This window comes from Delphinus delphis, chromosome 8, assembly GCF_949987515.2.
Source record: "Delphinus delphis chromosome 8, mDelDel1.2, whole genome shotgun sequence".
NCBI lineage: Eukaryota > Metazoa > Chordata > Mammalia > Artiodactyla > Delphinidae > Delphinus > Delphinus delphis.
This window is the reverse complement of record NC_082690.1, coordinates 54,276,034-54,301,515: the sequence shown is the minus strand read 5'-3', so window position 1 is coordinate 54,301,515 and position 25,482 is coordinate 54,276,034. Positions and strand designations below refer to the sequence as shown.

General features: G+C 49.3%; 1 protein-coding gene across 1 annotated transcript in view; it reads right to left on the bottom strand.

The window, feature by feature from the left end:
• The window catches only part of TENM4 (teneurin transmembrane protein 4), a 385,173-nt gene that overhangs the window by 225,667 nt on the left and 134,024 nt on the right, over positions 1-25,482 (bottom strand). The window contains exon 3 of the mRNA XM_060017248.1: positions 7,865-8,120. Coding sequence (XP_059873231.1) covers positions 7,865-8,120 — 256 coding nt within the window. The remainder of the gene's footprint in view (positions 1-7,864; positions 8,121-25,482) is intronic.

The following is a 25,482-nucleotide window of genomic DNA, read 5'->3' as shown; positions in this document are numbered from 1 at the left end:
TTGCCGAATACTGCAGACGATGAGGTATACAAAGGTAAGCGTGCTGGCATATCACTAGCATGCAGCTGGCGTTTAATTGAAGGTAGCACAGGTGATGTTTTATTATTATTTCATCTATTCCCTGCATTTCACGAGGAAATTTTCAGCCTTCTTATAGTCTCTACAGCCCAGCCTGAGCAGGCCCTAACTGCCCCTGTCCGGGGGCCCCAGGGATGAGTTCTTGCTGTCGCCCTAGGGCCTGAGGGTGGCTGCGTGGCACGCTCGCCAGAACGTGTAGGAGTCTGGCCTGCATCGCTAGGTAAGGACTATGCTCTCAGAGAGTCAAATCTATACTTAGGATGCATCAGAAACAAATAAATAGATACATTCAGGGAAAAAAGACAAAGGATAAAGATGAAAATGTTAACAGTGGGGATTTTCCACTGTCCGGATCAAGAGTGATTTTAATTTTTAATTTTGTAATTCAAAAGGAAACAGTTATTTAAAAAGAGAGAGCAGACAAGTATCTCCTCAAAGTACAGATCTATTCAAACAAGGGGAGAGACAATGCAAGAGAACAAAGGGTTTCTAGAGTGATAGAGTGCATACGATTTCCTGAAAGAGCGTCCACACCCATGCTAACTTGGATGTTAATCATTTAGATCACTTGGGAGTTTGGGGTGACATGAGCACTTGCTGAAATGCTGCCTATTCAGATGCTATTATTGCCTTGAAATAGTAAGCCTCATTCTGTACTTTCAAAACTGAGTTCTGGGTCAAATTATTAGGTCTCATTTGACTGCTGAGAAAACCAAGACCCAGAGAGACACGGGTCCTGCTCCCATCCACACAGCAAGTCAGTGGCAGAGCTGGAACGAAAACCCGGGTGTCCAGACTCCCAGTTCAAGGCTCCCTGCTAAATTTCCTGTCTATCTCTGCCCCCAACACTCTGGGTTTCTGGTTCTTCTGAAACACAGAAGTGATGAGGATTTCCTGATGGGGAACCTGCGCTGCTGAGCCCTCCTTGGGTCACAGTCCTGCAGGGTCTCCAGCCACTGCTGCTGGGAGCTCAGGTATGGCCACTGGATTCATCTGACCTCACGTTGGTGGGTGTTGTTAACTCACTTTACAGATATGGAAACTGAGGCCCAGATAAGTTAAGTGACAGCCTAAGATCACACGGCAGCGGAAAGCTAGAGATGGGACTCAAACTCAGATCTCTCCCGCCTCACAGCCCCAAGCTGCCTGTGAGGAAAGAGTTGCCGCTGGCTTGGAGAAGGAACTGCAGTGTAGTGCTAGACTGCTCTTAAAGCTCTTCTTAGAGAGGGGAGGGACTGGCTCCCCTCTAAGCCTGAGGGGGGCCCTGGGCCAGTCTGCAGGGTTCCACCTCTCTGACCCAGGGCCGGTTGAGCTCGCCTCCCAAGCACAAAATGCATGGCTTTGGGGAAGGAAGTGGCTGGGAAGCTGCAGTGGCCAGTAGTTCTTCCGGGACTGCCCTCTTCAGCAGCCCAGCTTCTCACCATGAGCCCACTGTCCTGGACCATGTTTCCACCCCCTAAGCCCTGGGACAGCCACCCGGTAGAGCAGGACAGGCAGGGATCACACCCCACACTCTGCAGACCCCCACCCGTGCCAAGGTGTGCGGGGTGTTAAGAGACTTGGCCGAGACCACACTTAGAGTTAGTTACGGAGCTGGCATGTGAACAAATGAACAAAGACACAAAAATGAAGCAGGTCTTCCCTGCCAATCTCACGACGTCAGTCTCGATTTGCAAGATGTTGGCAGCTTCTACCACCCCCAGCCCCCATGCCCACGGGGAAAATGCAATCTCCTGTTCATGGAACTCAAGGTCCTCCACCAGGGACCCCCATTTACTGTCATCTCCACTGGGAAGCCCCTGCAGCTCCCACTTCACCAAACTCTTGACTCTCGCTCCAAAAGGCCAAGCTCCCTCCTGGCCTTTGCGCAACTGCCCCTCATCTCAGAATTCCTCTCTCCCTGCAGATTCTACTAATGCATGCCCCAAGAGGCTACCTTTAATAATCAGGAAGGCAGTGCTGGACAGCGGTTAGGGGCAGAAGCTCCAGAGTCAGCCGGCCTGGGCACGGCTCCTGGCCCTGCCATTTGCTGACTGTGGCTCCTTAGGCAAGTGACTTAAGCTTTCTGTTCTTCAGATTCTTCACCTCTAAAGCGAGGAGGAGAATAAGACTACCTTTCTGTGCAGAAGAGTTAAGATAGCAGTCCTGACTGCTGTCCTTCGAAAGGCCTGCTTATAAGGTTGGCCCTTAGCTGGTGTCTGGGAGCTCAGGGTTCTCACCATCAACTGATAAGAGGGGCTGACTCACTGAGTTTTATTTGTACAAACAATATGGTTTATGCTGAACACCTGCTTTCCTTCTGGGAGTCTGGATTTGGGGTACTTGCCAGGCAGGTGATGTCCGTGTGACCAGCCCCCAGTAAAACCCCTGGGCCCTGAGTCTCTAATGAGCTTCCTTGGTTGGGAGCTCATCAGAGCACCCAGTAAGGGCTCTCTGAGTGTTTGTTATGATTGTTATTTGAGGCTTCCAAGCCGAGGGAGCCATACCCTCTCCTCTCCTCTCACAGCATCATCCAGACAGCCCTATATCCATTCATTCATCTATGGGTCTGCCTCCCTCCCTAGACCTCCAGCTTCTTATGTGGCAGTGGCTGTATCTTATGCATGTCTGTGACGGAATCACCAATGACAGGGACGACTGTCCTTCCCAGTTCCCTGCGATGCTCAGGGGCTGGCCTGGTGCACCAGCAGACACCGTGTGCCATTCTGGGAAGCGCATCAGGGCTAGAGACCACGGGATAGTCTCCAATCCCTGAGGGTGGGCAGAGCTGTTCCCCAAATTGAGTATGACCACAAAGTGGCCCCCAGGCTCCCAAACCAGGCCTGAGATCACATGAGTTAGAGCTGAGGTCTGGCAGCCTTCTGCTCCAGCTTCCCCTTCATCCGACAGGAGCCCAATGGTTTATTAATCAGGCAGTCCCTGTGGAATCAATTACGCATCTGATGCTGCAGAGTGTGAAAGAAGTGGATCAGGTTTTAGGGGACCCTGAACACATGGCTCCCACCAGAATGGACCACAGATGCACCTGCAGGGCTTAAAGCAATATCACACCCCAGCTCTGGGGAGCACAGGTAGACTCGATCTCCTCCTTGGGGGACTCAGTCATCCTGGGGGAGTGTCAGAGGCACAGCGGGGGCAGAGAAAGGAGTGGGTTAACCAGGCCCTCTCTCTCCTTCGTCCTTCTGCTAGCCTTCCTTTTCCTGCCAGCATGCAACTGAATTCCCCCCTGGTCATTCTACCAGCTGTTATGGTATTTGCTCAGCTATTTATTTTAGACTCTCAACAGAAACTCAGTGTGGCAATTAGGGAAGGGTCTGTGGCTGTTTCTCTGGCATCAGGAGGCCCCCTGTTCTGGTGGCGCTTGGCAAAGCTGTTTAGGACAACGGTCTCAAACAGGCCCTGCTCTCTGGGGCTTCTAGGGCTCTGCTCAGGCTGTGCCTCTCCAGGCCCTCCTTTCCTTCCTGCCTCTCCCTGGGGAAACCTGCTTTTCGACACAGTCACGCAGCACCAGGTCCGTTGGGAAGTCTTCTCTGTGCCCCACTCAAGTCTCAGGTGAGTATATGTATCCATTCATTTGTTCCATCATTCATTCACTCATTCATTTCACCTGTGTGTTAGTATCTGTCAAGCCCCCAGCAGGTGGCAAGGCTGTGTTGTGTGCTGGGGATCCCGAGGCAATTAGAACACATCTCCTGTGCTTATCTCTATCCTACTGCAAGAGTCTATTCTCTTAAATGTCTCAGGCACACAGTAGGCACTGCGTGAATATTTACTGGACAACAAGTACTACATGATAAGCAGTTGAGCACGAACGGTGTGCTAAGAGACATGTGCGGCGTTATTTTATGTAATCGCTCCAACAACCTTAGGAGGCAGTTTGGTAGATTCAAGGTGGATGAAAATTCTTGGCACCTCTCCCTTTGAGAAGTGGGGTCTACTGTCCCTCCCTTGAAGCTGGCTGGCCTGTGACTGCTCTGACCAACAGAATATGGCAAAAGCGACACCGTGCCAGTTCCAGGCCAAGCCGTTTAGGAGGATCAACGGTTTCTTGTCTCAGTGCAGTGGAGCCTTGAGCTGCTGAGGACAAAGTACAGTTCCCTGCAGGGAAGGCCATGTGGAGAGACCCTGAGACCACATCAGAAGGAGAGGGGCCCTACCGAGCCCAGCTTTCCAGCTGTCTCCCCCAAGGTGTCAGGCACGTGAGTGAAGCCATCTTGGATCCTTCAGACCAGACCAGCCAAGAGCCAAATACCACTGATTGACCCCAGTCTATCCCACGTGGAGCAGAAGACCAGCCCAGCTGAGCTCTTCCTGAACTGCTGATTCACACTATGAAGTACAATCAACTGGTGTTTTTTAAACCACTAAGTTTTGGGTAGTTTGTTATGTGGCAACAGATCATCAGAACAGGAATTTGCTAATATTTTCTTCCTTTTAGAGACGAAGACTTATAAGATCTAGGTCCACAGCTAGTGAGCACTGGGGTGGGGGTGGGGGGTCTGAGCACAGGGTGTGTCTGACCCTGTAATCTGTGCTTTGAACAACTCGCTACAGTGAGTGGACCATCACTGATGCCCTCAGAACATCAGGGCCAAACTCACTTCTTCCAAGCAGACAAGAGATAGAACCTGTGATTTCCTCTCAATTCTTCTAGTGAGTAGGAGCTTCATAAATATTTTTGAATGACTTTTTTCTTCACAGGGTTGGTATGGGGAGCAGATATACATGGCAAAAATGGAAACGGCTTTTATAGCATGTATTTTAATGCCGGGCACTGTGCTGTGTGTTTCTCATACATTTCATTTACTCCCAACCCAACAGGCACAAATTCTTAACCCAATTTACAGATGGCGACATCAAGGTTTAGAGACGTTAAGGAGGCTGTCCAGCTAGTAAGCACTACAGCCAAGGTAGGAATCCACATCCACCTGATCTAAAGCCCACATCCTTCCCACCTCACCAAGCTGATCACAATTACTTTTGATTCTATCTGCCAGACTTGACACTGATCCCTCTTAAACTATACCTTGTTAGTTTTGTGCTGTCAACCAGTTGGTATGAAGATCTAGAATTCTGATTGTGTTATCCACTGTATCAGGCACCTCTCCCAGTTTCAGGCTTTTTTTTTTTTTTTTTTGCGGTACGCGGGCCTCTCACTGTTGTGGCCTCTTCCGTTGTGGAGCACAGGCTCCGGACGCACAGGCTCAGCGGCCATGGCTCACGGGCCCAGCCGCTCTGCGGCATGTGGGATCTTCCCGGACCTGCATGGGCAGGTGGACTCTCAACCACTGCGCCACCAGGGAAGCCCAGTTTTAGGCTATCTTTAGATGCACAGAACTCTGAGGTCACAGCAGAAACCTTCCTCAAACATTTCATCTGGGTCTTCAAGGACTTTGCTAGACCAGGAAGTGAGGAGGAAGGTGACTCTGGCAGAGAGTTGTGCAAAGAGTATGTGCAAAGGCACAGGGGCATGAAAGGCCTGGGGATTTGATGGAATACTGATAAATACACATATATGTACACTCACATATACACACATATACTGAATATTACATTTACATAATCATGTTATATATGTGAATGGATTTAGAAAAGCAAGAAAATGTTATATAAACATGAGTATACACCAACATGTTAACAATGATTACCATTTGGTGGTAGATATGGGTGACTTTCTTTTCTTGCTTATTTCCATTTCCTAACTGCTCTACAGAACATGAGTTGAATGATAAAGTATAAGAAAAAAGAAAACAAAGTTCCATGTGGTTTGAGCAATGGATGTGGGAGAAGAGAGGGTCAGACAGGCATGTGGGCACTGGCTAACGAGGCAGGAGACTTAAGCTGGGACCACATTCACGTCTCAAACTAACCATCAGGAGAATGTCCCTGCTGCTGATCCTTTATCTTCCTTTCCCTTGAAAAACCTGGAGAACCACCCACTTTTTTTTTTTTTTCCCAAGCCCCAGCATACCCTTTCTAGCAGCAGGGGAAGAAGAAAACAGGACATAGAAAAAGCACAATGGCCGATAACAAGGAAAGGCAGCCGCAGCTCCTTGGCTCAGAATCTCGGGAGACCGGGAGGCCGCAGAGGGGTCGCTCCGCCCTGGAACGAGAACCACCTACTTTGATCCTATGTGAGAAAAACAAACGTCTAAGCAGAGGGAGTAGCTGCCACGCTCCATGCAGGGAATCAGAACCATCGATTACTTGCTGGCTTCTTTCAACCAACCATGTGCTGTCATTTAACAAGCACTTTGGAAATAATGGAGATCTAATTAAGCTACTCTGGGTAGGAAGACATACAATTATCTGACTGTGTCCGTGAAGAGAGCCAAGGAGGCGCGCAGGGAAAAGTCACACATGATCTTGAAGACTGTCAACAGAGACATATTAATTAAGAGACCGGGGGCAGGTTGGGCCACATCTGTGAGAAATTTGCGTTTGGAAAAATGATTCTACAGGAGTAAAATGGCACAAAAGGATGTTGATTTTCTCTCACTGGACCCACTAGCTCAGTGTGGGAATATCACCGTCATGTGCCAGGCAGAGTCAGATGGGTACGCCTTCCACGTATAGATTAATTTTACTTCCTCAAATGTGGTATGACTTTTGTCCTCTTCCCAGATAAGGAACAGGAGTTTGAGAAAATCTTTGTTTCCCACTACTTTGAGAACTACTTTATCTTTGAGAAAGAGCTTCCAAATGTCCAGCCTGGGACACTTCATCCTCAGTTTAGAGAAAATAGGAAAAGGCTATGTCCCCCAAAGCCAAGAGCGCTTATCTCAGAGTGGTAGGATTATGGGTACATCTACCTTTCGTCTTCATATCTTTCTGCGTTTTCTCCAGTGGGTTTGTATGGTTTCTATAACCTTAAAAAAATCCCTTCTGTTTGGGAAAAACAGTGGCTTAGCAAAGGGAAGGAAGAAGGCTATGAACAGAGGGGGACTGAAATCCCTGAGCTGAAAGAAGCATTCGAGGAGGCTGGAAGAAGGGAGAGGCAGAGGGATCCAGGCCAGGAGGATACGGTTGGTGGTGTAGGGAGACGGCACTGCACCCGGAAGCTGGGCCACCTGGGTTCAAATCTCAGCCGTGCACGGACTGCCTAGCCTTTTTGAGTCTCAGCTTCCAAGTCTCTTAAGTGGGATCACAATAGTAATACCTATTCCCTAAAGTTGTGAGGATTCTATCATATCCCACATATGAAAGTCCTTGTAACTAAAACTCAAATGTATCAATGTTAGGGGTTATTAGGGCCTTGGGTATAGAGGGGCTAGGCCAGAAGGAGAGGAGGAGAGGAGGTGAGGGGCGATGGCAGCCACCGAGCACCCACCGCAGGCCAGGCAAGTCCACGCCAGGCGGAGGGTGACCAAGTCGCGCTAGGGAAAAGCAGAGGTGTGGGCCCAAATCAAACGCTGGGAGCCTGCTCGCTGCCACGTGACAGCCCTGCTCACACACATCAGCTCTCATCTACTGTTACAACAGCCTTCTCCAGTGAGCAGCATCCCCGTGGGGTATTAAAGTGAGGCACAAAGGGGGTCAGCAAGTTGAGCAAGGTCATACCTTCAGTAAGCAGCAGGTTCGCCCTGAACTTCAGGGCTGCTTGATTCCCAAGCCCCAGCTCTCTCTCCCCTACATCATCCCACCGCCCTCCTCGTATCCCTACGCTGCGGTCCAGACCCCAGCCGCCCGGGCCGGGCCAGGTGGCGGGCACACAGCGGGGCCCCTCCAGAGCCTGAGGGTCTCAGCCCGGCCATCCCGCACCCCGCGGCCGCCCCGCGCCCCGCACCTGGTCTCCAGCGGGATGTTGCTGTTGAGCAGCCAGTTGTCCTGGGCGTGGGCCGGCTCCTGCGCGCTCCCGGACGCGGGCTCTCCGGAGAGCGAGTGATCCGTGGGGGCCGGGCTTGGGTTGCTTCTCGGAGTGAAGTTGCCCCGGTTCAGGGAGCTAACGGAGGCCGCGTGGTGCTGGTTAGGGGTGTGGGCGTGCGAGAGCGGCAGCGGCGGTGTCCGGAGCCGAGGGTGGTTCTGCAGGCCACCCGGGGGATCTAGGGCACAAACACACGCAGTCAGCGCGGCGGGGACGACCCCACGGGGACCACCCCACGGGGACCGCGCGGCAGCAGCCGGGCCAGCCGCAGGCACTGGCAAACCGGACACAGTCAGGCGGTCAATACACAGGTACCCGACAGGCACTTATTGAGCACCTGCTCTTCTAGCTGCTGAGATACATCAAGGAGAAAAGCAGACAAAACTCCTGTCCCCACTGAGCTGACATTTTCGTACGAGAGATAATAAGATTAAAAAAAAAAAGAAAGACTAGCCTCCCATGTCATCAGCTTCCTGCTGTTTCTTTGGTACTTTTAGGGTATGGCTAGAATCAGTAACTTCAACATCACCTGGGAATTGTTTCGAAATGAAAATTCTTGGGCCCTGCCCCAGAGTTACTGAGCCATGAATCTTGGGTGGGGTCCATTAATCTGATTCCACAAACGCTCCAGGTGATTCAGACGTGTGCTAAAATGTGAGCATCACCAATTACACACAATGGTACACAGCTAGTGAAAAATACAAGATAAGTTAATACACAGTGTACCGAGATGGTGATAAATCTGAGAACACGTAAAGCCAGGAAGGGCGCTGTGGCCTGTGTACTTGGAGGCAGTGGTGAAACTTTAGGTCACACAGACAGTGATGGCCTCAGGTGACTTTTGACTAAAGGGAATGAGTCTGGGGGGGATTAAAAACCACCACTAACATCTCTTGAGCCCTTACTATGTGCCAGGCACTATTCCGAGCCCTCTACCTGTGTTAATTCAGCTCATCCTCATGACCCGCTACAAAGCAGGTACTGTCTGTAGCTCCATTTTACAGGTGAGAGAATTAAGAGACAAATTTTATTTATATCTATTAAATATATTTATATGCACGACACCTTCTTTATCCATTCCTCTGTTGATGGACATTTAGGCTGCTTCCATGTCTTGGCTATTGTAAGTACTGCTGCAATGAACACTGGGGTGCATGTATCTTTTCTAATTATGGTTTTCTATGGACATATGCCCAGGAGTGAAATTGCTGGATCATATGGTAGTTCTATACTTAGTTGTTTAAGGAACCTCCATACTGTTCTCCATAATGGTTGTACCAACTTACATTTGAGATTGACACATACACACTACTATATATAAAATAGATAACTAATAAGGACCTACTGTATAGCCACATCTGTGGCTACTCAGTACTCTGTAATGACCTATATGGGAAAAGAATCTAAAACAGAGTGGATATATGTATATGTATAACTGATTCACTTTGCTGTATACCTGAAACTAACACAACATTGTAAATCAACTATACTCCAATAAAAATTTAAAAAAGAAGAAAAAGAAAAAAAGGCCTAAGACTAAGACAACCATGCACATGTCACGTTACCTCTTTGAGCCTCAGTTTTATCATCTGTAAAATGGGGGAAAGAGTTTATTAAGGGAACCACAGAGCTACAGTGATATCAAATGAGGAAATCAATGGGAAGGAAACATTTCTCAAGTTCACAGTTTACAAAGTATTCCACATCACTTGTTCCTCTCGAGAACCCTGTATTTCACAGAGAGGACTGAGAGTCAGTGAATATGGGATCCAAATCAAGACAGGTATGATATTCCAAAGGCTGTGCTCTTCCTTGGCTCAGCAGACAGCCTTCTGGAAACCATCAAGCACAATCAAGTGTGAGGCACTATCAGTGTTACGGCTACTTTTAGTGGAAGATGCGTCGCTCTCTGCTTTTTATGTAACCCAGTCTTTTATGCCAACGAGTTATAAAGCAAATCTGGTGGGAGTGGGGCTGGGTAGCAATAGAAGGGAAAAAGAAACAGAAACCCATGTGAGCAAATCACTTCCTTCCTACGAAACATTTTCAGGATAAAGGCCACATGGGATCTACCAAGCCCTTTAGAATTTGATCCACGCCTGGCTTTCCAGCCTCATCTCTCATCAGCTCCCTCCCTGTACACTCCATACCTTTCTCTCAGAGGCCAAGAGATCTGCTGGGCCACAGAGTGGCTAACATTGCCACTCCAATGAAGATGGTCTCCAGGAAGGCCACAGAATATGAATGGTACCCTCTGAAGATGTACCATGCTGTGGTCCTGGACCAGAAGATCTGCCAACAGAGATGCCCCTTGATGGGAAGGGAGAGAACCTGGGAGCCAGTAGAACAGGCAGAGAACAGACACCCTTGGACCAGGGAGAAAGCGAGAATATGCAGGGTCATTTGTTTGGTCCACCTGTCCTCAGGCAGCATTTTAATGGAGACATGTGGAGCCTGGAAAAGAAGCCAGCAGCAGAAGCGGCCTCCTGGGTTGGTTGAGGGTCCCTCCCTACCCCTGGCCTTTCAGTCCAGGGCATTACTGTCCAGTGGTTATCAGGAGGCCGGCAGAGAAGGGTGACCTAGTCCTTGCCCCTGGCCCATCGCTAGGAGTCAGCCTTCCCATGGCATTTTACCTAATTGATATTAACAGTTGCTGCCATGTATTTGAGCACATACTAAGTGTGCTTTCACAGCCTGAACCTTTCTAATGCTCACAGCAGCTCCTAGAGGGCGGCATGATTATCATTCCCATTTTACAGACGAGGAAGCTGAGGCTTACAAAACTAGTGAGTGGTCCTTACTAACCCACAGCCTGAATTCTGTCTACCAAACCATGGTGCCTTTGCATAAAACACAGATACCTGCTTGACCGTCTCAGTCCATGGCCAAAGGCAAGAAAAAGACCCTCAGTGAAGAGAGCAAGCATCTGAGGTCTGGGTCAGGGCAGGCTGACCTGCAAGCCTACAGACACTAGCTTTGTGACTAAGTAGGATGCCCGCCTCTGGCTTGATAGCACTGCCAAGAGTCCTGAAATGATGAGATTTTAAGTATAAGCGTCTAAAAGGAAATTCTCCTACGGGGATAAGGAATGTCCTGGTCCAAATCCGCTCTATTTTTTGAAGCTCAGCTCAATTGCCACCCCTTCCAGAAAGCCTTCCTTGATCTACCCTCCTCCAAAGTTCGCTTTTCCTCCACTGAACGCTAACACAGCAGGTAACCTAGACGGCTCACCTTTTCTGTCTCCCCCAGAGCATGCATACTTATGTCCCCACCTTGCCTCCTCTAGTAGGTATAAAAATCCCTGCTCCCTCTGTGCTGTTGATCACAGGTCCTAGATGAAGCAGATGCTCAATGTAGGTTTCTTGAGCAAGTGGCTCTTGTGAGTGGTCTGGGCAATCTGTCCAGAAGGGTAAGGCTGGTGGGGAGGATTTTTGTATGCCCAAAATGACAGCAGGCCACCTGGGCTCTCTAGGCCAGGGGTCCATACAGCCCTTTACTTACTTGCCTGGAACCAGAGTCCCAGATGCTTCAGCTGGGCTCTCTCTTTCCCTTCCATTCTGAGAACAGTAGGAAAGGGGATTCTGATGTCTCCCAGGTTTCCCAGGGAAAGGCTCTGTGTTTGGGGGCTCAGCAATGGGAGTGCACTCATAACCCCAAAAAAGACATGGCCTTCCCAAGGAGCAAATGTTTTCTCTGGTCTGAACGGAGACTCCTTTCTGCTCCTATGGCCAGGAGGGAAGACAGAGAGGAGAGGCCTTCTTTTCTCCCCTTATCCTCCCCAATCTATACTCTCATCTTTAGAGGGAGTTCAGAACCAATTCACTCATTCAGCATGTACTGAATCCCCTTTCTGTGCCAGGACCGGTAAGCTGGGTGCTGGGAATACAATGGTGAATGAGACAGTGATGGCCTAAGAGAGAGAAGAACTCTCTTGCGGTTCCTACTCACTGGCTGGGTGGCCTCCAGTAATTCACATCACCTTCCTGGTCCTTGGTCTGTGCACCTGTGAAGGGTGCACACATTCCTGCGTCACCACTTTCTGGAGGATATCCTTTGCTCAAGTGCCAAATACAGAGTGAGCCCCTACTGTGCCCTGAGGGGAAGGGCCCCAGCGCCATTCACCCCAAATCACCGGTAAATATTTATGGAATGTGGGGGGCAGAGAAGGGAGAACAAATCAGGTAGGTGGACCTCTTGTCTGCACAAGCAATGGCTTCTCTTCTGCTACCTGGGAGTAAGCACTGGTATATTTGCAAAGCTGTGGTGTAATTCTAATTTATACCCTCTTTTCGCAGATACAGCCACTAAGTATCTCTCTGAATCAAGCCCAGGTATGAGTCATTTTTACTGTTACATTGCACACCTCTGTCAGTAAAGGCCACTTGCTTATCTGAGTTTTGCAAGCCCGGTTTTCCAGGAAGGTTTTTTGCTTCCTACCAGTTCTCACGTATATTTACAGTTGCTGGTTCCCTCCAACACCTCAGACGTTTTTCATTTTATATGCACAAAAATCCTGAATACCAAATGCCTCTGGGCTGCATCTCCCTGAACTGGGATCATAGTGAGGCTTCTTCAGTGGGCTGGGCAGAGCAGTAGGTGATAGAAGGAGACTAGGCTTTGATGTCAGACAGCCCTGGGTTTAAGGTTTGGCTTTGCCACTTATAAGCTGTGTGACCTTGATCAAGATACTTAACTTCTCTGGAGCTTCAGTTTTCTTATCATTAAATGGAGATAACGCCCATCTTACAGAGCCATTATGAGAAATAAGTGAGATTATATATATATATATATATATATATATATATATATATATATATATGGTTCTTAGCATAGTGCCTGAAACACAGTAATGCAAAAAAAAAAAAAAGTAACTATTAATTCCACGGTTATGGTAAAGCCATGCTGAATGGATAAGGCATAAAGTGCTGAACTGTCACCGTGACGATTACTCTACAGCATTTCCAATAGGGGCGCCAAAGCAAAAAACCTGGAGAGAGAAAGAGTAGGAACACGCCGGGCAGAAACGTGGTCCTCTTCTTTTACAGGTGAATCCCACTCTGGACAACCCCATTGGCTTTCAGGAGCCCTGGTCTCGGGAAGGTGCTTGTAGCTCGACGTGCAGATCAGAAGCAGTGAGAATGGCTGCAGCCTGCCACGCAGCACTAAACCGGACACACGGGGTCTCCATGTCCTCAAAGAGTAGGGCCCCTTTCTGCGTTAGGTAAGCATCTCAGAGCAAACCAGGGTGCTGCTCTGTCCTGGGTTCAGGGTGTACCCTAAGGAGAGGGCCCCTGAGGTTGTTCAATCAATCAGCAATAGAACAGCCCTGTGTTGTGTGCAGGGACTTGGGGAGTTTTAAGGATGAGCCCCGGCCTTGACAAATAGCTGGTGTTTGGGGGACAGATGTAAAAGGAGTAACAGAGCGGAGCTCAGGAGCCTCCCAGACCTAAGTTCAACCTTGGCTCTGTCTCTGACAAGCTACATGATTTGAGGCGAGTCACTCAAGTTCTCTGAGCTTCTAATTCCTCACCTATAAAATAAGTATACAGTAGTAATGTAATAAAAGGAAGGGCTATCATCAAATGAATAAACAGATCTAGAGATGAAAGAAATATGGTCTCTGACTTTGAGCTGCTCACAATTTAGTAAAAATAAGACACACCAATAGATATTACACAAGATAGTAATTATGATGAGATGATAATAGTTAACATTTATTGAGTACTCTCTATGTGACTGGTTCCGAATGGTTTATTTATTTAATCCTTATAACACCCCTATAAAGAAGGTACTAGTTATTATTACTCCCCAATTTATAGATGAGGAAACTAATGTACAGAAAGGCTAGGAACTTTGCCCAAGATTCCTAAACCACTGAGAGATGGAGCCAGAACCTGAACTCAAGCATCTGGCCCCCGAGCCCACACTCTTAACCACCCTGCTTTACGTACACGGAGGGAGTGGACGCGGGGAAAGTGCTCACACTGATGCCCATCACACGGCGAGCGGTCCACAAGCGCTGGCTCCCAGAATCCTCGTTGGCCTTACACTGCAGCCCCGCTGGAGCTCAACGGAGCACAGTGAGGGCTGCCAGCTTGACTGTCAGGCTCGGGGCAGGGTTTATGGCAAGCGACATGTGCCCTGTGTCTAAAGGCTATTCTAGGCATTGGATGAGGCATGTGTGGGGGTCCAGAGTCGACAGAGAGAGAGAAGAAGAGAGTGAACGTGAGGCCGGCTTGGGCATTTCTCTAACTACTGTGGGATGGCTGTGAGGGGCAATGGCAGGAGGCCAGGTGGAGACACTGGGAGCAGGTCTGGGTGGTGGTCGCCTGGAGATGCCAAACAAAAGAACTTGGCCTTTATCGGGAGGGTGGGAGGGCGCTCCAATGGGCTCTGAGGCGGGAGGGCCATGATCACACCAGTGTTTGAGGCAGATTCCTGGCGGCCATGTGGAGAATGAACCAGGTGGGGGCAGGCTGCAGGCAGGACCCAGACTGCCTGTGGGACGCTTGACTGCTAGCGAGACTCCAGTGGAGCGCGTCGTTACCCTTTTATAAGAGCACATTCATGAGAAAAAGACATAAACTTCCAGAGCTTTGGCTCGGGCAAAGAATCTGAACGTGTCAACAGCTCTGCGATCTAGGCCGGCACTGGCTCTGAGAAAGGGTGCCAGGCTGGGCGTCCACCTCCAACCCCGTGAAACGGCCGCCAGGCGCCGAAAGGTCTCCTGGCCGCAGAGTTAACGACGACCAAGCGTGCGCTGCAGTCATTAATCGGGCCCTAAAGATTGTCAGATATGAAGGATGATGGTATTTAATTATCATAAAACACAAATACTCCAGCTGCCTGAGAATGCCAAGAGAAAGAGTGATTTGGCTTCCACTAAAATGCCATCGGCTACCACTAACTCGGGATGGGGCAGTAGTGGTGCTGAGAGCTCAGCTAATGAACCTTGGCCTCCTCGACCAATCTAGAGAAGCCAGAGAGCTCTCTGTCACCACAGTCGGCAGCCGGGATCTGACGGCTTGACTTCCAGCCTCCGCTCTGCCTCCTCCAAGCTATATATAATCTCGGACAATTTACTGAACCTGAGTTTTGGTTTCTTGTCAAATGTCTATGAAAGCACCTCACACACTGGAGGGTCCTGTGTAAGAGAGAGAGCTATCAGCGTTATTCTTATTGCCTCAGAAGGAATAAGAACAGTGGCGTCCGAATGGGAACCACTGGTCTGAGCATGAGGCCAGGGGCTGCATTTGTGTGTTTTCTCTGCCCATCCGTTCTCTCCCTGAACACATGCTTTCTGTTCACTTTCACTGCTGTGCTGTTTGTTCTGTGTCATGGCCCGTGTGCAGGGCCTCTAAACAGGGAGGGCCCACAGGGGCTGGGGCAGCAGGCTGGAGCTTCCTGAGGCTACTCTCCCAGTGCTCTTGATGGGGAGTAAAAAAGGGCACCCTGAGGTCACAGTGTGGCTCTTCTGCTCCCTCGTTCACTTAGGGCAGCACTTTGAATGAATTCAGACTGTTAAAGTGCTTGTATGTGAGAAACAGCAATGAAGGGACAATGCCTTAAACTAATGCAAAAGCCCCACTGTATGGTGCAGTGGTTTTCCAAATAGGGCCGTCTGGAAATGAGGAAGGGGCTGTTTTTTGGTTGTTCCAATGACTGGAGAGCACACCTAGTGTTTGGCAGGCAGGAGGGGGCCAGAGAAGACAGCTGCATGCCATGCACAGGAACCGGTAATCTTAAAGGTGATCCTAAAGGGTATGCCATCCAGTCAGCGGTTAGCCTAGTCCTAATTAGTCTAGGATGGGTAAATAGCTAATAATACACGATTTTATTACCTGTTTGCTTCCACCCCCATCCCCAGTTTCACTCACTCTCTGTCACAGGAGGTGACTGCTAAGGGCTGCCATTACCTGTGTTCCCTTGACCCCTGGCTTCCAGAGAGGTTTGGCTAATCGTTAGCACAGCAGGACGCTGGAAGGAGGAAGGGGGAAGCGGTTGAGGTCACCCCCGGCCCCATCCTCCGAAGCCCTGCTTCAGGGCAGTGTCTCAGGCAGTAGCCTCATCCCACAAGGCTATAATGGGTTACGGTTAGAGTGGTCTGGGGAAACTTCTAGAAAGAGCGAGACCTTGAACTGGGTACCAAGGGAGAGACAGGGTGAAGGTATACGAAGGGAAGGGAGCAGGCATTCTTGGCAGGGAGCGGGTCCAGCAAAGGCCCACAGGCTGAGAGATGCAGGCCCCTAAGGGACACCTGGGCACTCGGAGTGGAGAGCTGTGGGGGGAGCAGAGGGAGAGGCTGGAGCCCCCCTGCAAGGACCTGGAGTCAGAGGGGCAGCTTTAAGGGTGTTCAGAGGGCTCACCCCAACTTCCAGCCTTTTAAAGCCAAATGTCAGAGTAGTCACAGGAGTGAACCAGAACGCCCAGGCTTCATTACAACGCACTCAGGATTCCTCATCCAGCAACGAATGCTCTCCTAGGGTGGGGTGTGGGTGAGGGACACCCTGCTGTCTTCACCAGACAGTTGAGGAAAGAGCAGAGTCAGGAGTCTCTGTCAGAGAGAGGTATAGTCAGCACTGCTATTTCCAGAGTCATGGTAATTTACAATCTAAGCCAAGGGCATCAAAAGCTGTCTGTTCCAAGCATGCGAGTGAACAACCTGGCAGGGCCACCATCTGAACCTGGAAGAACTCTATCCCAGTATACTTCATTCTTGCGCTTGCCCCTAACACCTGCTAATTGCTGTGTGACCTGAGGCAAGGCACTTAAGCTATCTGAGCTCCGGTTTCCCCAACTGACAAACAGGAGGAGGAAGGGGTGGGAGTTCCTCTAATTCTAAAAGCAAGGCTGAGTCATTCTTGGCAGAAGAACCCGGGAAATCCATTAGTGAACATCTGCTTGCTAAAGACGCGCACAGCAAGTCGGCGGACTGGATCGTGCTGTGCGACTGGGCACCAAAGAGGGCAGAAAGGTGGCCTGGAAGGAAGAGAAACGTGGTCCTTCTTTCCTCCCTCCCTCTCTTCCTGCTTCCCTGCTTTCCTTCCTTTCACAAAAGTCACTCTCCATAAGCCCTGTGCTTGATACTGGAGACCCAGAGATGGATTAGTCGAAGGCCCTGCCTGTAAAATCTGAACAGACCGATCAGGAAAGGTCGGCTACAACCACAGGGGATCTTTCCTGGGTACATGGCTTTCCCCCAGCTTAAAGCTGTGTCCACCTTAGGGCAGAACTTGTCCTGGGAAAGCTTTCTGCTTGTCAATTAAGTTTTCTTTCCTTCCACTGTTACCTTCCTGCCCTTTTCAAAAATGGTCTGACCCATAAACTGTTAGGTTAAGTCCCAAATCAATAAGGAGCCTTACCTATCAATAGGAGTGTGAGTGTGTGTGTGAGTGTGTGTGTGTGTGTGTGTGTGTGTGTGAGAGAGAGAGAGAGTGTAGGAGGTGGAATTCAGTTCAACAGGAGGCTGCCGAGTGCTGGAGCAGATCTAATGCAGTGGGCTGCATTCATAGAGGGAAAGCACGAAGGAGGGAGGTGAGGGTCAGGCTGTGCTGATCAGCTGGAATGGGGCCAGAGAAGGGACACCTGGATTGGGGGTCATGCCAGTGCTGTAGACACTGATCCCCCCCGCAGCCTCTGGAGCTAGTCAGTGTTTTCCCTGGCTTCCTTGGATGGTGAGGGGTTTAGAAACTGTGTTCCTATGGGGATAAACAGAGGACCAATGTTGTTAGCCTGGGGAGGAGACAGGTTAGGGAAAGGGATTAAAGAAAGAGTGTGTGGCTAGGAGTCCAGCTGAAATACACCACATGCCTATGATAAGCTTTCCCAGTCTCGTCACTTAGGCCACACAATTCATAGCTCGGAAATTAAACACCCAATTATGGGGTGCAGTAGAGAGTCCTAGACTGAAGAACTGTTCCCCGCTGTGGCATTAATGCACGCTGTGGCTTTGGAAAACTCCCTTCCCCTTCCCGGGCCTCAATCTGTCTGAAAAAGGAGGTTCCTTCATTTGATAGATGATCTCCTGAGGTTCCTTCCAGCCTTTGAGAGTCTGATTCCTCGTGGCTTCCCTTGTTCCTCTCGGGGAATTTTCTGGAAAGAAGGAGATGGGCAAAGCACTACTGCTGCCTTCAAAGAGCCAAAGGATGGAGGAAGCGGGACATCTACTCCATGGGCTTTAGGAGGAAGAATTGGGGCCAAGCCCAGGAGGTTACCTGGAGGGACTCGCAGCGCAACTCCAGGAAACCCTTCTTCCTGCCAATGAAGTGGTTTGAAATAACTAGCCTCAACCTCCTCCCTGAACTTCAAGCCTCTGCCGCTCAAATGAAATTCGTACGGAGCGTTCTCCAGTTGGCTCCCTCTCCTGTGCTCCTGATCTCAGTATTACCACCTGCTGCCACACCACCCACTCCATCCATCAAAGCAGGCGGCTGGGGATCACCGTTGCCTTCTCCCTCTTTTTCAGGTTCAACAGCTTAGCCATGATACTCTGGCTTTGCCCTCCACATCTCTGGGATTCTCACCTCTCCCACTGTCATGACCTCAGCTCATCAGTGGACACCCAGACCAGGGCCATAGATGACACTGGGGTCTCAGCCCACTGGCTCACCCCTGCTCCAGGTCACTCCCCTGCCATAAAGCCTTCTATGGCTCCCCACTGCCCACAGGACAAGACCCTCACCATCTGACCTGAGCCCACCCACCACTCCAGGGCTGCACCCACAGCTCACTACTCCCCTCTTTAAGAAGGTGCCAAGGTTAATAGGCTAATTATAAACCACTCATGAAACGGCTCACTGCCTGTCTCACATTCACGGCTTTGCACATGCCTTTTCCCTCTGCACGGAAGGTGTTTTTTCCTCCTTTACTGGTTAACTCAGACTAGAAGTTACCTTCTCTAGGAAGCCTTTTATGACCACCCCCTCAACCCCCGCCCCCGCCAGTTTGCGTTCAAAGCCGCTTTTCTGGGCACTTCTAACCCCCATGGCTCACTTGGAGTTATGATCACTTGTTTGCATAACTGTCTCTTCTACCAGACGGTACGCTCCAAGCGTGGAGGTCTTATCTTCATACATCACAGGCTGTGAGGCTAGAAGCATGACTCGTCTCTCTGGGGTACTTGGCGGGCTCTTTCACCTGGGTGCTGCCACTGGTTCCCAAGGGGCAGGGGGTGGTTTGGGCGCTCTGGGCACCCTGATCTTTCTCTTTACACTTGACCTGATGTTCTCCAAACTGCACAGGTTACACAGCTGATCACTGAGGCTGGCATCAACTCTCTATTTTTTTATCAATGGTTGAAGAGGCCACGAAAAGGAAATCAAGACCATGAATCTCAAGGCTCCCACAGGGAAGAATCTATTTTGTTGAAATCGACACCAGCACTGAAGGTCAAGGTGGTTTACTGGGTGGTTTTCCTTACCATACTCCCCAAGCCCGCCCCTCCCCCATTACATGGGCCCTGCAGGAGGCTAAGTACCAGCACATGGAGAGGCGAATTTTCATCCATCATGTTCACATCCCTCCCTCCATTTTATATCCATCAATAGTTCTGAAGAAACTGCCTTCTCCTGGAAGAGACACTGACGTGACTAGATGAAGCGACAGGAGCATTACTGCGTGTGGTTAAGCGCCACGGCTGAGGCTCAAGCTGCCTTGGGTTCAAACCCACTTACACACTGGGCCGCACTACAGATCTTTTTTGGGACCCCAGTTTCACGCCACTGTGGCCAGGAGGGTGAGTGCTGAGTTGGAGGGAACTGAGTTTGAAACCAGGTTCCACCACTTACTAGCTTTATGGCTGGCTCTGGGTGAGTTTTTAACCTCTGAAAGCCTTGACTTCTCCATCTGTAAAATGGGGATAAGGGCGCCATCTGCTTCTTGGTCTTGTTTCAGAGGTTTAGTGGGACGGTGCATGTTGGGTCCTGAGCACAGGACTGTCAAACAGAAGGGCTCAGTTGAGGTTAACTATGAATTTCCTCTCACAGCTCCTTAGAATCCCATCGAGTTACATTCCGCTTGGGCTGTGGAATCCCCAAGGGCAGAGATCTGATCTTTTTCACCCAGGGCTTGGTCTTCACCGTATCTTTAGCTGTTTTCCCTCTAGAGGCTATTAAGGTACCAGTAAGTGTTTGTTGAATGAAACGAAAGAAGCCCTTGTCCATGCAGGGTCTTTGGGTCTGGGCACGAGGAGGCTATCCGTGGGGAGGAGAATGAATATTTATTGACACATGACTATAAGCTGGGCCCTCAGAAAGGTTTCCTCATTTCATTTTCAGAACAACACTAAAGGTGGCTCTTAATTTCCCCATTTTACAGACGAGGAAACTGAGCCTCATCGGCCTGCTCTGCCTTTGCCTATGACTTTTGCAAATGGGGTATCTCAGGCCTCAACATTCGGGGCAACCTTATGAGATATGACACCTTGATTTACAGAAACCTGCCCAAGGTCGTATCACTAGGAAATGATACAAAGCCAGGATCCCAGCACAGATCACTCTGCTCGCTCTACTCCTGCAGGGGATCAAGCCTCCTAGAGGCAAAGGAAGAAGAAAAAGTAAATTCAGAAGTACTTAAGCTCTATGTATTGAGCAATTTATTAAATGCAAAACCTCTCGTGTATTTTTGCTTTGATTGAGCAACAGTCATGTCAACAGTTCCGTGGATGAGGTGTTTGGGAACCACAAAAGCTTTACTGTTTGATGACACACCCGAATAACAACCCTGAGAGGCAGGTGTTATTATCCTTTTACACACGGGGAACCCGAGGCCCTGCAAGGCTAAGAGGCTTGCCCAGGCGCAGAGCTCGTAAGCAGTGGCCTCCCAGCCTCTCGAAACTGCATGGAGACACACACCTTCTACCTCGGCAGAAGGGCACCCACCCAACCCCAGCAAGTCACAAGGCAGCATGAGACCCCCCGCCCGAGTGATCCTGACCTTTTCCCTCAGGCTGTCAAAGGTCCCACTTCCGGCATCCAACTAATTATACTATCAGAGAGACGCTTTCTATCATTTATGACATGACCACGTGTGGCTTTTCCTTTTGATACAAGCTCAGGAGATCTTAGGCAGGTATTCCACCCATCGATGTCCATGAACCAAGTCATACTAGGAACAGATAAAAGGCATTTGTCCTCCTGAAGTCCTCGGCAAAGTGTCCAGCTCAATCCCCAGGCCGCGCAAATGTAATCATAGCACTAATAATGGCCTCAAAGGCTTACTGAGCTGCCAGCTACCCTGCTAAGCATCTCTAATGCACTTCTTTACCCGTTTCCTCTCCCCAAGAGTCGAGGTCGGTGTATGAGGAACACAACACAGAGTGGTAGGAGTGTGGGCTCTAGAGCCAGGCAGCCTGGGTTTGAATCCTGGCTCCAACACTTCCTAGTTGTGTGGCCCTCTTTCCCGACTTCAAATATGGAGATAGTACTCGTGGGGTGGTTGGGAGGATTCACGTAAAGCTCAAAGAGCATGCGTGGCACACAGTAAGGACTCATCAAATGCTAGCTATCGTTATGTCTATTTTACAGACGAGGAAACTGAGGCTCAGAGAGACAACTGGCTCATGCTCCATTGCTGCCCAGTGCCAAGACTGGAATTCAGATCTAACTTCAACTCCCGTGCTCTTAATGGCTACGGCTCACTTTCTGCCCTTCACCCTACAGTTCACCAGCATGGCAGGTGCTCCCAGACGGTATGATGACTACTGTTATTCATAGTTGAGAATGCCTCGTTAAGTGCTATGCTCCTGGTCACTGCCCTCCCAAGGTGACCAAACTCCACCTCGTGCCCCTTCTCTTCCATGGCGTCATGAGCAGCTTACAGAGCAAATCCCCGCAGCCAGGGCACAGACGGCACTAACTTCATTTTAATGCAAAAAGCGTACAGTCTGTGGGCACCGCCTGGGCTCATTCCCCAAGTCAATTCTTTTCTCTTGGCCGTGGAAGATTTTATTTTTCCAATTTCAGAATCAACTTACGTTAAAAAAGAGAGAGAAATCCAATCAGCCCGGCTCAGGTTTGCGAAACAAATGATGCAGCTGGCATAGAACCTTAATCAAACAGTTATATTCATAACCACAGTTATCGCTGCTCTACCTAATTTCTACAGCCCAGGGCCTCTTACAGAAAATGTCTCTTGGCGATATAGGATGAAATGCAGAGGCTCGCTGACGCTGCTGAAGGGGTGTAGAACTGCAGGCCTGGCACATTAATGAATCTGAAGCAAATCTGGATTTGGAGGCATGTCCTCCAGGAATTCCACCCACACCTCAATGTCATACTACATTTTCTTTCTTTCCTTTTTTTTTAAATAAGGAAATGGAAGAAGTAAACTTTTGCCTGGCTGCTTCCTTTGTTTTCTGGAAGAAATAAAGTAGAAAGGCCAAGCTTATTGTCCTGAAGAGGACAAGTGCTTCAGAGTCTGGTTGACATGGGCTTGAATTCTGGCCCTGCCATTCATCAGCTGTGTGACCTAGACAAGTTACTTAACCTCTCTGAGAGCATCAACAAAATGCAGATAATTATTCCTACTCACAGACTGAAAATTAAATGACAGAACAGTGAGTTTCCTACTAGACTGTGAGCTTTGTATTCCCAATGCTTAGCACAAGTACTACTTTATTGCAGGTCTAATATAAATGTTTACTGATTGTGCCTACAATCCTACCGTCCATTGTTTACTGAGTGATTACCATGTGCCAGGGATGATGCTAACTTCTTTACAGGCATGATCTTATTTTATCCTAAAAACAACCCTGGAAAGCATGTATTATGATCCCCCTTCCAGCTTTGAGACAACTGAGGCGTTGAGAAGTTACGAGACTTGTCCCGAATAACACAACTAGTAAGAGGGGAGCAAACAGGAATCCCACCATCACAGAGGCAGGGCCAAACTCACACTCAGGCCCGCTGACTCTACTTCTCTGTCCTGCCCCCTCCTTTCACAGCACCCATCAAACATCACACACAGCACATTCTTAAGGATACTTGTTTCCCCTTTCTTCCTCCTTTTGTCCTCTCATGTTTTAGATTTCCTTGGGGCAACTCAGAAATCAGGGTAATATTTCAGGATATTTCGAGGGGCTTAGTCATCATTTTCAGCCAACATCTGTTGAACATTTGCAGCAGGGCTTGCTCTCGGTTAGTTCCTGGGCAGACACTTCTCTCCTTGCTGGGGCTTCCCAGATTCCTGGACTACCCAGAAGAAAGAAAAGTGAGGGATCCAACTCTCCTGAATGACTTTGGGGAAGAGAAGGTGCCCACCCAGGTACCTGGTGAGTCTGATTCAGCCTACTTATGCCCCTGCCCGTTGGCAGGGGTAGGCCTGGGCCCTAGTTGCAGCCCTTCCCTGATCTCGCTGGAATCTGGTGCAGTCACCCCACCTCTCTGGGTCTCAGTTTTTCCCTGTGTGGACGGAGAGTATTAGACCCAATTCATTTGCTCAGCAAATATTTCTGTCAGTTGTTTCCAAACTCTTCACTCCTAGAATCCTACTAATAATCCCCTTACAATTACCCTATGTTTTAAGATACTTTGTTTCCAGCACAAGCTATATTGATTAACTAATCATGAATTGTTCTCCCATTTTTAAATCAAACACATGTAAAACTGATGATCAGAATTTCTGACAGGACCGAGAGGATTCAGTGAATGGGTCCCTAGCAGCCCGCTCACTGCTGACACGCAGTAGGCCCTGGGTTCACTAAACGAATGAGTGAATGAATGAACGGATGGATGGATGGATGGACGGACACCTGGTGCTAAGCAGAAGGGCACTAAATGGTGGGAAAATACAGAGTCAGAACGACCTGGATCTCGATACCAGCTCTACCATTCACAAGCTGTTTGATCTTGGATAGGTCACTTACCGCCCTAAGGCTCAACCTTCCCATCTATGACAGGAAGACACTTAGCTATGTCTTGCAGGACCATTGTAAAGTTGATTAATAATAATAGTGACAATGATAAGAAAAATAATAGGAGCTAAAACATATACAGTGTAGAGTATGTGCCAGGCACCAGTCTAAACGATTTACACATATTAACTCAATCTTCCTAATAAGCCTAAGAGGTAGTTACTATTATCAACTCCTGTTTTACAGATGGGGAAACTACATACACGAAAGATGTTATGTAACTTGCCCAAGGACAGACTTGCATGATGGAGACAGCATCCAAACCCAGGAGGTCTGGCTCGAGCCTGTGTTCTTAACCCTCCACTCTACTGCCTGGGTAGGTCATCAAAGTGCCAAGCACGTAGCACGGTAACTCCCATCCTTACTGAGGGGAAGCCCTCCAGGCTGGCTAGTGCACTCTTACAGCAGGACGATCAGCACGGTTTCCAGCTGGGCTTTTTGCAATAATGGCAATCACTCATAGCATCCCTATATCTACAAGATCCATAATGGCCCAGCAACAGCACTTGGGATGAAGCAGGAGGTGCTGTCAGACACTGGCTCTGCTGGGGACTGTACCACAGAGACCTTAGTCAATGGGAGGAAAAATGAGGCAAGTGTTGTCCGTTTAGCCTCCGTTTCTGGAAGACATGCAGAATTCCTCCTGCTCAAGGTGGTTTCCATCCACCATGCCTTTGCCTCTTTAGGGTACCTAGGTGGCTTTTACTCACCTGGCATTTCTTCTGATGATAGAAATTCTCTTTTTGTCCTGGGGATCCCTACTCTCAGCTTCTCAATTTGGATGGAACTGACTTCAGGGAGGCCAAGGAGGGCACCCACCCACCCCCATTCCTCCCGGCAGGGTGTCTTTGATTCAGGCAGGGACATGTGACCCTGGTCAGGCCATTCAGAGTCAATCCTGGATTGCCTTTGGTGCTATGCGGATTTTGCCGGCACTATGGGGAAAGAGGCACTCTCCTCTTCCTGGGTTTACAAAGCTGGTAGCATATAAGCCTGGGGGGTCCCTTTGTCTTCAGATGGGGAATGCCTGTGTGAAAACGAGGCCAAAACAAAGAGAAATGGTCAAGAGAAAGAGATTCATGGAGACATTATTTGAATGCCTGGATCTAGTTACACTGATGGAAAAATGACCCCTGGCCTTTTCAGTTATATTACCCAGTACATTTTCTTAAAAACAGCAGCTGGAGGTGGGTTTCCATCCTTTACAGCTGGGAGTCCTGTCTAACCCACTCGGACTGCTTACTCATCCAGATTCCCTTTTCTGGCCCCTCCTCAATCCATGAGGTTGAAACTCAACTCAGAGATGGCAACACCACATCGAAGCCCTTGCACAATCTTCAGATAGACCTGGCCACACCCTCTTTTGGCCCCATGAACTGCAACAAAATGTCCCTGCACTTGCACACCCAGGACACTAATGTGTGTGCATGCACGTGTCCCCCACTGATTGTAAGCCCGGGGTAACTTCTTCACCTCTACGGCCCGTGCGCCCAGCCCCATGCTTGCCACACGGTAGGTGCCTATGCTCTGACATCATCAACGTTAAAGCACCTGATCACAAACATTCCAATTCAAAAAGAATGCTCCACTCCTATACAGTATGACCGTTTCTACCTCGTGAGAAAATGTG